The 12878-nt window shown below is 32.0% G+C and overlaps 1 protein-coding gene, 1 long non-coding RNA gene and 2 other non-coding genes across 5 annotated transcripts; 2 read left to right on the plus strand and 2 right to left on the minus strand.

Annotated features, from left to right (window-relative positions):
• Positions 1–703: 703 nt before the first annotated feature.
• Positions 704–894, plus strand: LOC122523705. The gene has a single exon (XR_006305356.1). It is a non-coding gene; the product is annotated as a U2 spliceosomal RNA (small nuclear RNA).
• A 762-nt stretch (positions 895–1656) lies between these two features.
• Positions 1657–7253, plus strand: LOC122522942. Of its 2 annotated transcripts, XR_006305213.1 has the most exons (3): positions 1659–1822; positions 6566–6671; positions 6872–7253. It is a non-coding gene; the product is annotated as an uncharacterized LOC122522942 (long non-coding RNA). The 2 variants fall into 2 exon arrangements; XR_006305214.1 differs by lacking the exon at positions 6872–7253 and having other exon boundaries at positions 1657–1822; positions 6566–6820.
• A 485-nt stretch (positions 7254–7738) lies between these two features.
• Positions 7739–7822, minus strand: Trnal-uaa. The gene has a single exon. It is a non-coding gene; the product is annotated as a tRNA-Leu (tRNA).
• Positions 7823–8806: 984 nt separating this feature from the next.
• Positions 8807–11175, minus strand: LOC122523338. Its single transcript, XM_043645013.1, has 3 exons — positions 11032–11175; positions 10273–10644; positions 8807–9211 (listed from the first exon to the last, which is right to left on the minus strand). The coding sequence occupies exons 1-3, from the start codon at positions 11173–11175 to the stop codon at positions 8888–8890; spliced, it is 840 nt and encodes a 279-aa protein (XP_043500948.1). The 3' UTR covers positions 8807–8887.
• Positions 11176–12878: the final 1703 nt, after the last annotated feature.

Genomic DNA, 12878 nt, shown 5'->3' on the forward strand with positions numbered 1-12878 from the left:
TACCGAGTGAAAAAAATAGAAAGAGAGAAACATCGGTTTTCTTTCTCATTTGCACTCGTATACAGAGGCTCGACACTCGATGGCCAAGACCAAAATACTCGTTATCGCATGATAAATAAAAAGAGAGAAATATTGGTTTTTCTCTCACTCGCACTTTCATTCAAGACCGAGAGTCCCAAAGATTGCTGAAGATCCTTCGTTTGTGTATTAGTGCACACGGACGCTCGCACGCACACTAGCACGCTTGCGTGTAAAAACCGACAGAGGGGCGATACTTGCTTCCCTACTCTTACAATTACTTTGACCACTTTTTCTCGTTTATTTTTGCAGATACGAAGATAAACCATACAACATATTTATGTATTTTTCAATTCTCTACAACTTTTGTTTGAAACTTTTTTCGATTAAATGCCTAGATTCTAAGATAACGCCATATCTTACCCTTTTTTATCTTTTTTCTCAAAACCTCGGGATCAGATTTAAATAAAATTAGCACCATTCGATTCAGCGTCGTCAACTTACCCTTAGGTCAAATATGCAGGCGTTTAGCTAAAAAAGTCGATGTTTAGCCCTCGTTGACTGGCCTATTAGCGCCACATCGGACTACTAAGAAAATCATCGAATGCCACCAGATGTCGCACAATACTTGCAATCATTTTCCTACATAGAACAGAATAATAACGAAACGAAAACCATTCTCATTATCGCTTCTCGGCCTATGGCTAAGATCAAAGTGTAGTATCTGTTCTTATCAGCTTAATATCTGATACGCAATTCATAGAATTGCCAGAATATTAGCTAGATTTTTGTAAAATGGTGGAATTTCGGAGCTTGCTTCGAGTCTGCCGCGGGTTGAGCCGGTCTTGCAGTACTGCCGGATTCAGCCCAACATTATATATACAAAACATAATCTAGATAGAGTTTTAAGCACATTAATAAAATCTCGTTGAAATCAATAGTGCATATTCTTATTGATATAAACGCCTCAAGATAATGATAGTGCATATGGTACAATGACGGTACATAACTATCAAATTATTCTGCTACCTATAAACAGAAAATTGACTAGAGATTCTTGAACCAAGAATGAAAAAGCTTGGGTGGTGTGTTGTATTTATGTACGCACGTAAGAAGTTATAATTCTTTGGCGTACCAAAACGAATAAAACCCAATAACCTCAAAAATAATTGCAAAAAAAATAAGTATAATCTTATTTATTTATACATGAAGAAGAAGAAGGGTTTAATTAAAATAAGAAATAAAATAAGAAATAAAAAATAAAAGAAAATAAAAATGAAATAAGAAATAAGAAAATAAGAAAAATTCATCAAATAATAAACTTTGAGGTAATTTTCTTTGCCAGGTGCAATACGTAAATATTGTTCTTCATCCCATATAATGTCGGTTGGTGCGCCGTAAGACTCTCTTCTACAGGAATGTGTTCGCTGACATCATTTTGTCCAACTTTGTCGTGAATTTGATTATCATTAAAATATTAATCATTTTTAATATCGTACATTCTATACAATGGAGACAGTATTAAAAATTGTAGCCAAGCTTTAATTGTACGCTTGTTAACAATGCCATGTAAGTAACTAGATCGGTCAATTTTCTTACGTTTAATATGTACATTTATACAATAATCGTTATCGATATTTCTTTGAAGAGATTTGACCGTTGTATTAACTGAAACAGGTAAGTTAATTAATTGACCATAACTGGCGTATTACCATTTACATGTCTCAGACGTCTGATCTGCATAAAGAAATACGAGGCGAAATTAATCTTTCAAAAACTAAATATAAAGGTGGTAGATGCTAAGGTACATCTGGATATTTGAAGCCGTTATATGTTGATATTAGAGGAATATTCTTCTTGTTTAAAGCTTGTATGCATGTATTACAAAGCTTAGTATTTTCTATAGGTACATTAGGTATAATTGTATTAGAATATCCTTATGTTCATTAGATGGCTCTTTTTAAATCCTTTTAAACCACAATCTGTCACATACTGAGCATGGATGTTCAAATGAATTGCCCAAGAATTTTATTTTAAATTCCTTATGAGCTCGTTTAAATTGATGATAATTGCTATATGATAAAGAAGGATCTAAATCCATATCAATTTGCTCGCCAGTGGAATGATTAATTACTAACTGGTCTGAAGAGTTAGAATAAATAGAGGGTGGTACATCTGATTGAGGTAATTCCTGATCCATGATTGTGTCTTGGTTTAACGAATTGCGTTCTTCATCCGGTATATGTCTTGATTAGACAATACATGTAATCGAAGCATCAGCTAATATTGATTATTTCGTGCTTGAGATCGTGAACTTTGCTCCATGTTTGTTAATGTAATGTTTTTTGATGTTATACGATGATGACACACATAGAAGAATTTTCCATATGCACATCAGCTGCACAGTAATATAGTTGTGACAAATCTTGAAGAAGTAAAAGTAAAAAATAAAGACCAAATTCCCAAATGTACCAAAAGAAGTATAAGTTCAAAAAAATTAATTAGCAGTACTATTAGTTATTGCTGTGAATTTTAAATTGTATAAATTTGTACCGTTAATCATAGGCTGAGCCAATGGTTCAGAAGTCACTAGTAAATTCGAAGTCGATGGGGCACATAAAGTTCCATTCGCAGACAATTGGATTTCTTGAAGAAATAAATGTAAAATAAATGTTAAATAAAATAAATGTAAGTAACTTCAAATAACTTCAAAACATAAAAACTAAACAAAAAAAATAAATAATTAGCAATAATATTAGTTATTAAGCAGGGACATTTAAATTATTTAAATTTGTACCGGTAATCACAGGCTTAGCCGATGGTTCGCAAAGTAAATTAGAAGTTGACAGAGTACATAAAATTTCATTCGCAGGCAATTCATAACCTTTTTGAATAATTTTTCTTCGCAGCCAAGAACCCTACAACGTTTGGCATTAGCGTGCATTATGTTTTCCTTATTTCCTCATTATTTCCTTATTTTCCTTATTCCTTTTCCTACGAAGACGATAATCTCTACATTTCTCTGCATTAGTTTTAGGCATATTGAAAACTAAAACAGAAATTTAAAGTATACTGATCCTGGTCAATAAAAAGCTGCAAGATATATAGTTTAATAATAACTTCAAAATTAAAATAATTAAAATAATTAAAATAAAATAAATAAATTTTCAATAATTAATAATAAATAATTAAATTTAAACTATAGATAAATGTGAACGCTTAATCTTAATTTTTGTATTGTTGCTAAGGAGAATAGTTGAAGATCTACGTCCGATCGGCACTATTGTTTTATTAATTTAAATCGCAACGTGTCAGCAACTTTTTGTACGATTTTCTGGCAAATCTTTAGTGAATCTGGAAACTTAAGCCACACAACATTTACTTTTCCATCTTCATTGTATTCAATATGAAATAACTACAATTTTCCCGAATGCCAATATATACTCTACATTTGTAAATAACATAAAATATAACTTCAATAAAAACTTTAACAAAATAAAGATATTAATACAATTTAAATAAAATACAATTATTAAAAAAATTAATAAAATAAAACAACAAATAAGAAAAAAGAAAAACTCTTGGTTAAATCAATATAAAGTATAATACTATATTGGCTCGTCAGGCAAAAAGTCTTGTAGCATAAAAGCTCTGGTTGATAAATTAAATATAATAAGGAATTGCGGTTTTAACAAAAATTAAACACGTATCTCACCTCTTGCTCGCTTCGCTTGTATACGGATTCAACAAAAAGGTTCACCTCGTTTATGGAAGTATAAGGAATACTTATACTTTTCTTATTTGCTTCTAGCTTAAATCGCTTTGTTCGTCGCTTTCTTTGTAAATTCTTTACTGCTTATCTAAGACGTGTCGTCGTAGGCGTCCAGTGGAATAATGGGACGAGTGCTTTGTTTAATAGGCCCTGCAGGGCGTGCTAAGCAACGGTTTAAAAAGTGGGGAGGGACGATAAGAAAATTTCCTTATTTTCAATATTTTCGAAATGATTGAGCCGCGTATTTCGAATATACGCTAAGAATCTATAATCTTTATAAATGGTACATAAATTGTAATTACGTTGAGTGTCTCACGAATTCTGAAGGAAATCCTCGTCAGGCTACGCTCGTTATTTAGTATTGAAAAAGAAGTATAACTTCAAAACAATCAAAAAAATTCATGTTGCACAATACGTTTCCATTCTTTCATGCTAAATTCTCCATATTTTTATAATTAATTACAGATTACCTATCACAATGATAACATATTATTATTATTATTATCATTATTAATTTTCCTTGTTACTTTTTAATTTTCCTAGTTTATTTTTTAATTAATGTTATTATTATTACATTATTAGTATTATTATTATTAATTTTATTTTTACATAGAATATAGTTGATAAAGAAACCTGTTCCTCTTCCCTGCTTGATGATCGATAATATTTTCTAATGAAAGAAGATTATTTTTCTTTTACTATTATATTTTTATTCTCATTTATTTATTGAAGTTATTTAATTTTATATAAATATATATATATATATATATTTATAGCGTGACCAAATAAAAAGGAGGAGGATTGAAAATATGAGTAGATAAGCTACTAATTATTCTTTTCTATTAAGTTAACTAAATAACTTCAAAAAAGAAAAGAAAAATATTTTCAATCGATCGATATATTATATATAAGAAAGAATGAAAAGAATAACTTTAAAAATATAAAAATGTAGATATCAGTCCACGCTAAATATAAGAGAGATATATCGAAATACTTCACGCGTCAACAGCCATGGCGCGGTTACAGCATTAGTTCTCGCTTCGATCATTTAAGTAAAGCAGCGCTGAGTACGATTAGTACTTGGATGGGTGACCCGCTTGAGAAAAAAGGGGAAGAAGAAGAGACAACTTCATGCCGTAAACTTGAAATCGTTTTGCCGCGCGTCGTAAATACCGACAAACTTCATGGTGTCGTTTTTACAGACGCTCGGAACAAAATCACTCCCCATTACATTTTCCCCAAACGCGCCAAAAGAAGTATAACTTCAAAAATGTTCTAAGGTTTATTTTCGTATCTGCAAAAATAAGCGAGAAATATTGAAAAAAAATAATTGTAGAGTGGGGAGCAAAGTCCCGCCTCTCCTTCGGCTTTTACACGCGAGCGGGCTAGTGTGCATGCGAGCGTCCGTGTGATTAGTACATAAACAAAGGATCTTCGGCAACTTCGGGACTCACGGTATTGAATGAAAGTGCGAGTAAGAGAACAAACCGATATTTCTCCCTTTCTATTTGTTTAGGCGATAACGAGTATTATTGTCTTGGTCATCGATTGTTGAGCGTTCTGTATACGAGTGCCTCACAAAAATTTATTTGTATATCAAATTGAATACATATTTGAAAAAGAAGAATTTTATATCTATACATAAAATTAATTCAAGATATACAGGAAAGGATATTCTAAAAACGTGGAATTTATTTTTGTCTAGACATAATTTTAATTCATTTTTATTATGTTATAAGAAAACAGTAATACATTTTTATTCAGCTTCAAAGCTATAATTGTACGAAAAAAAATTAAACATTTTTCAAGTGGTGGGTTAGCTTAAATAGTAAGGTCTTTGCTTCTCGCGCCGGTTATTAACGTTCGATTCTTCTTGGGGGAATTATTTTTTACAGGTTTCTTTATCAACTATATTCTATGTAAAAGAATAATAATAATAATAATAATAATAATAATAATAATAACATTAATTAAAAAATAAACAAGGAAAATTAAAAAGTTATAAGAAAAATTAATAATGATAATAATAATAATAATAATAATAATAAATTTTTTTGTTAAGTTATTTTTTTCTTTGAAGTTATTTTTGAGGTTATTGAGGTTGTATTCGTTTTGGTATGCCAAAGAAGTATAACTTCTTACGTGCGTACATAAGTACACACATCAGTTTTTTTTCAATACCCTGTAGGTTGTTTCTTTGGAAATCAACATTAAATATATCCTCTGCAGGTATATATATATATACAAACTTTACTTTTATTTTTTTCAAAGTGCGCTTGCGCCTTGAACTTGTGGTTTCGTATGTTTATACCATACCTCCAACACATAGCGTCGTTATTTTATAATTATTAAAAATGTAATCATTATTTTTAAATAATTACGAAAAATAAAAAATATTTAATAAAATAATCTTTAGGAGCCCGACAAACAATTAGTAGGCAATTTTTTAAAACAAAAAGCAATAGAAAACTTCATTGCTTTGCTTAGAAATGAGAATAAACGTTTTCACATTTGTAATTATTAATAACTAATTAAGTAAATATTAAATAAAGTTAGCAATTATGGATTTTAAATTAGCAATTTGCTAGCATGATAGCGCACTTATTCTTTTTTTCTTCTTTTAGAAACTTTATTGCTTTTCTTAGAAATAACAAAAATGTTTCCACATTTTCAATTATCAACAACTACTTAAACAATTAATTAAAAAAGTTAGCAATTATGGATTTTGAATTAGCAAGTATCTAGCAATTAAATGCACCTATTCATTTTTTTCAGCTGTTGAGGTTTTATGCCAACTTTTTCATGCTGTCTCCTGAGCTTCTACGTACTTCTGTATGATCTAAAGTAACCAACTCTCACTTCAATTTCTGATATTCTTCAGGTAAGTTACCGACTGAATGCTCTTACCAACATTCGCAAAAATAGAAATGTCTATCATTTATTGAATTAAATATTGCTTTATTGGTAATCTATCAATTCTTGGTAAACTATCGATTGATAATAAACTATGAATATACAGTAAGTTATCAATATTTCAACTTCAAAATTCTTTCTCCATGAAACTTTTTTTATTCTATAAAGGTAAGCATCTGATACATGCCACAAGTAAATTTATGAACTTCAAAGACATAAAGATTAAGGAGGTATTACAAATAGTAATTTATACACCCTTAACATGATGTTTTTCTTAAATAACATCTAAAGCGAGGGGAAAATTTTGGGAAATATCACGAAAGGAACATGTTATCAGGATAACATGAAGTTCACGAAGGTGGCACGAAAAATCTATTACTTCTTATTAAATGATGATCTTCTAATACAAAGTTCGATTTTCTGGAAAATTGTTAAATTTATCACGATTTAAAGATGTGAAAATATCTGACAAAGGTACCAAATCTGAATGAACATAATTCATAAAATTTTTCATGTTTTTTCAAAATCATTACTACTATTTAGACTTTTATTATTACTACTCTTTACTTTCTTTTTTTTATTAGTACTACTTTTTTACTATTACTACTCTTTAGATTCATGTGTTATTACAAAGATACACATAGTTTAAAAAGTATTGTTAATCTTTCTCTCATTTCTTAAAATTATTTATAATATACCATAATAATATTTTTGATTATTAAACAATAAATGATGCTTTGATCGATTCTTTAAATGTTTCATTTTCATATAAAAGTATAAATAGATGATAAAATCTGAATTTTTAGTTATAATTATTTAAATGACTAGGTCCATCAATACTTGCTTCCTTTTTATTTTAATTACCAATATCTTTACAAAATAAAGAAAATCTTTTGAAATGTCAATCGACAATATCTGTTTAAAATATAATAAAAATGAAAAGAAAAATAATATAAAATTCTTATTGTGATATAACGAAATAAAAATACTTTATTTATAATTATCCTTTGAAGAAAAAGAAAAAAAAAATTAAACTGCCAGGTGTGGGGTTCGAACCCACGCTCCCATGTGGGAACCAGAACTTAAATCTGGCGCCTTAGACCGCTCGGCCAACCTAGCTCGTTGAGTGCCATTGTTTTATGATCTTATATAAGACTAGAAATGTTTAATTGGAATAAAAAAAATAATCATTGCAAATTGAATGTAAAAAACAATATTTATATCGTAAATTCGTATAACATATAAAATATGTATATATATACCTATATGAAATAGGTATTAATATTTATGTTAATTTTAATCAGTTGTCTCTAGTATCAAGATAAAATTGTACTATAATGTGAATGTATAATAAAAATAATGATAAATATTATAGAATTCGCAAAAGTATAAAATAAATGTGTGATAGAGTAAATTGCCATTGCTATTAAAATTTCTTATTATTTCTTATTAAATTCTTCGTATAAAAAATACAAACCTAATTAGATATATCACAATATATCTTATAGGTCTGTCAATAATAATACAAATATGTAGTCATTCTCAACGTTGAATTTAATCCAACATTCTTGCATAATATAAAACAATGTCTTTTATGAACAATAAATAATCCGTAGTCTAAAGTATAGTACTCTATGGTGACAAAAATAGTATCACATTATTCAGGCAGCCCTAGGATTATTTTTAACTAAAACGTTAGTTCTGTTTTCTTGTCAGGCAATAATAAATAAATAATTCATCATATAAATAACTTCACTTCGATTGCGAGCCGTAGATAATAAATAAATAATATTAATAATAATAATAGTAATAATAATAATAATAATAATAATAAATAATAGTTCTTGAATGAACAAAAACAAAATATTAAATAAGTTAATAAATAAATAAATTAGAAGAGTAAAAAAGAAAAAAAAAGAATCACACACACACACTAATCTAACCTATACGTAGTATTTGTGTACGTTTTCGATGTTTCTTAGTAAACAACTATGTGCGAATAACGATTAAACGATATCGATTATGAACACTCGACGGATAATTCCTAAATTAATCTATATCAGCGTATTTTATCAACTGTCCGTATCGTTTTTATCAAAGTTCTTCCTTTCGAAGAATCCTACGAAATAGCATCCTCCATTTCGCACACATACACACGTATAGAAACATAATATAACGTCCATTTTAATAATCGAACACGCGTCTCCAAGCGTGAAGATAATCTTTGTACTTAATTAAAACTCCCCAATCGCGAACGAGTCTTCTAGTATCGTCAACCGGATCCCTTTCGATTTGATTCATGATACTTCTTTCAATCCGTTGAGGTAAACGTATCGAGGGAAGATCGGCAATAGTGCTCTCAACTTCGCACAAGATGCTCAGAATATGAGATTGCGTTGCTTTCAATGCATCATGGATTTTCGAAATGGGCTCGTCTCGTACCAATTCTTCGAATGCAACAGCAAACTTTTGTAGGTCCATGTGTAACTTTGGCAAATGATTAAGGATCTGTAACAGATGACAAGGTAACGAGTTAGATATAATGACGAATGAAACAATACAATACAACATTTTAGATAAGAACGCTTGCTTGCTCGTGGACACTTTTTTTCTTTCTCCCACCCTTCTTTCCAGTTTCAGTCTTTCATTGTTATCACGAAAGTTTGCGCGTGGTGCAGCTTGAATAAACGAATCGATGAATGAAGCTTTGTAAGAATTCAAGAGTATGTTAGAGATAAAAAGAGGAATTGTGGTGGTGGTGGTGGTGGTGTTGAAGGAGGTGCACTCAACGTTGCTAGGGCTGGAAGGAAAGAAAGGGGGGAGTGGTAGAGGAAAGCATGTACGTTGCAATACATGCAATAAACTGAGGAAGGATAAGCACGTAGCGGGTAGTAAACGTATTATCGGTTAAGTTGCGGTTTTTATCAGTACGCTCACATCGAGGAAGCAGACGAGCGTGATTACGGAGCAGTTCGACCCGGCTAACATGAGAAACAGTTGCAGTCGTCGTTGTCATCGTCGTCGTCGTCGTCGTCGTCGTAGTCGTCGTCGTTGGCGACGTCGACGTTTCTCTGCGTTATGCGCGCGCAATACACACACACACACACGCGCGCGCGAGCATCACAAACCGGTGAAACGATCTCACGCGTTCCTGCTATCCTGCTACTTTATAATAATTACCGTCTCATTAAAATTTGTTATTTAACGTTGCGTTAATCAATTGCAATAGAGTGCACGCATGGTGTTGCACGTTGTACCAACAACTAAGATACGATTGCAAACTAACACGTTATATCCGTTCCGCTACTCTTTTTACTTTTACTCATTCGTTAATACCTACTACCTACCTTCGTATTGCATTTCCTATCGTGAATATAGATTTTAAACACGAGTCGGTGTTTTTGAAATAAGCTCAAGCTGATCTATCTATCTATCTTGATCGATAAGAAGTGCACGTATAAAATCCGTTGATTTCGAATTCGCTAATCGAACGAGTCAACGAGCAAGATTCGTTTTAAGTACTATCTATTAGGTGTAATTCTTCGTAATATAATAAACATGATTATTACCGTTTGCTGACTGCTTTTTCCAAGTCTCCTGATATAGTTAGAATCCTTCTTCCCTGGGATCCAATTTGGTATGTACTGATGTTCATGAACGCCGATTCTGACGCGGTTGTAAAGATACTCGTAATCGTGATTGAGATAGTCCTGCAACGTGATCTTATGCTGCAATTTTAAACGGCTCAAGATCGAGCCTAACTCCTGCTGGGAGTCAGCGTCAAAACCTTGTTCGATAACATCGCCGCACGGCAGGTACCACGGAGGAATATCCGTCACGTATCTGACGTTTCTATTATTCGGAGCTGCAATGACTGTTGTTGCTGCGAGAAGAGCAATGAATACGCAAGATCTTTCGAATCTCATATTTGTTTGATCGCACTGTGTTGAACACGTCTCTAAACTTGTATCACACTTCTTACTATATATAAAGTGAAATAACGTTCACTTTATTTTCTAGGCTTGGAACTGTGCTCGGTTCTTATTATTAAGTGTAACTTAATATATCAAATGATTCGACACGAGGAAGAGTTTTCCTATCTTTCTCGAGACTTTACTAAACACGTTTTGACGTACAGCAAAGATCTCTTTCTCGGTTTTTTGAAGAATGCACGAATATGTCAAAAGGACCAACGATATATATATATATATAGTTAGCTCGTCCAACTCGACACCGTTGTTCACGATTGCTGTGAAATCTTCAACTGAGATTGTCAAACCCTACTCCTTACTCCTTATATATGGGATTGTGTAAACAATCGAACGTACGTACGCACGTTTGACGTCTTGTACGGCCCAACAGGCCGCACTCGGCAGGGTGGCCGGAAATCTTTTGTCCATAGGTTTTTCGCCGATACTAAGTTTCTTATTTACATCTTCTTCGTAACATAGGTATATGCTTGAAAAGATCATTGCTAAATGGTAAATGCAATTTCGTCTATTTTAAATAACAATTATTGATATGTGTTCGTCGTTAAATATTTCGTTAGGTTTGTTCTTAAGTATGTGTAACAAATATGTTTAGAAACAAGTTTTCAAATTGGATTCAACAACTTGGATGTTTTCAATGTTGGTATGTAAAAATTTCAAAACCCCTCTTACCGTCTTCTTCCACACGAAAAAGAAAAACATAGAAACACGATGTTTTCAGAGTACAAGAAAAGAAAATAGTTTACTTTCTTTTCCGGCATTCCTTTATGATGATTGAAAAAGGTATACGTGCAGAGTTATCCAAATGTATCCGTTATGACGCGTTTAACATTCGCCGTTTAGTAACCTAATAAATTTTCGTGGATTTCGTTGACGGTTTATAGACATATCGATTTTCTTCGAAGTAATCATCGGTCGAGTTATACAGTCACGGGTTTTACTGTTCCGTACCGGTTTGAAACGATCATACTCTAAAGTATAGTACAACGTATCGGCAAAAATCTTTCGTCCGACCAGCTATGCAGACGCAAACAACGATTTGTTGACTTTGTGATTCAAATGGGAAAGCCACGAAGAAACGCCCCGACCAAACTCGTTGTCACCACTGAGACACCACGATCGTGATCTCGATATCCGAAATGGTGAAAGAGAACAAAAATAATAACAAAAATGTTAAGACTCTGGAATCGGGAAGGAGGGGTGGTGGTGGTGGGTGGGAGTTACGAAACGTTGTCTTTTGCAATCCAGAGTATTCTTATTCTTACGCGTATAAAAATACAAAAAATACGATTCTTACGGATGATAATAAAATGAATAATCGGATAACACTAGAAGTATTTATTATTATCTCGTGAAAATTTGTAATAGTCAAGAAAGGTGTGTGAAAGAAACAGGATCCAAAAGGAAATGATTATCCAAGTTATATCCCAGTTATATCCAGTTATATCCCAATGTAAAGATATTATTTATCTATTGCGAGTTAGATGAAATTTAAATTTGGTATCGTACATCGGATCCGTTAATGTTTATTATCGTTATTAATAAATAATGCGCGAAACTTTTGCGTAGATATAATGTTAAATATCCTTATGCCAAAGAACCTGACGTCAAGTGGTCAATAATTTTACCCCAGTGCGAAAGAGTTACATTCTCAATACGGGACAAAAAAGTTGTGAATGAAGTTCGACGTAAGCTCAAGTACGTCGTACGACGTAGTGTTGTTCTAACTCGCGTAGACACTTCGCGTGTAGGACACGATCCATATAAGGAGATACTATAATTAGATCCTTATGAAGATCACCGAACTAAGATTAGATTCTCTCACGCCGGATTAAGTACAAGACGTGAGAAAAAAGTGAGAGAGAGAGAGAGTGAGAGAGAGAGAGAGAACGAGGAATGCGTCTTGTTATTTCCCCGTATTCGTGGTTGTTTATCAAGGTCATGGAAAAATAAACGAACGATTGCTATTAGCATGAAATAGTATATTTTTAACGATCGTAGTAAAAAATCACGTGGCTGACTGGTTGGTTGGTTAGTTGATTGGTTGATTTTGTGCATTTGAATGCAACGATTCTTTCGATATCCCTTAGTGCTGATTCGTAATGCGACAAATAAGTATTATTGCGATAAATTTTGAACGAGGAATAAATTGGGAGCGGTGTTAGATCTTTATCGATCTTATCTGA

This window comes from Polistes fuscatus, unplaced genomic scaffold, assembly GCF_010416935.1.
Source record: "Polistes fuscatus isolate 324 unplaced genomic scaffold, CU_Pfus_HIC Scaffold6, whole genome shotgun sequence".
In the NCBI taxonomy this organism is placed as follows: domain Eukaryota; kingdom Metazoa; phylum Arthropoda; class Insecta; order Hymenoptera; family Vespidae; genus Polistes; species Polistes fuscatus.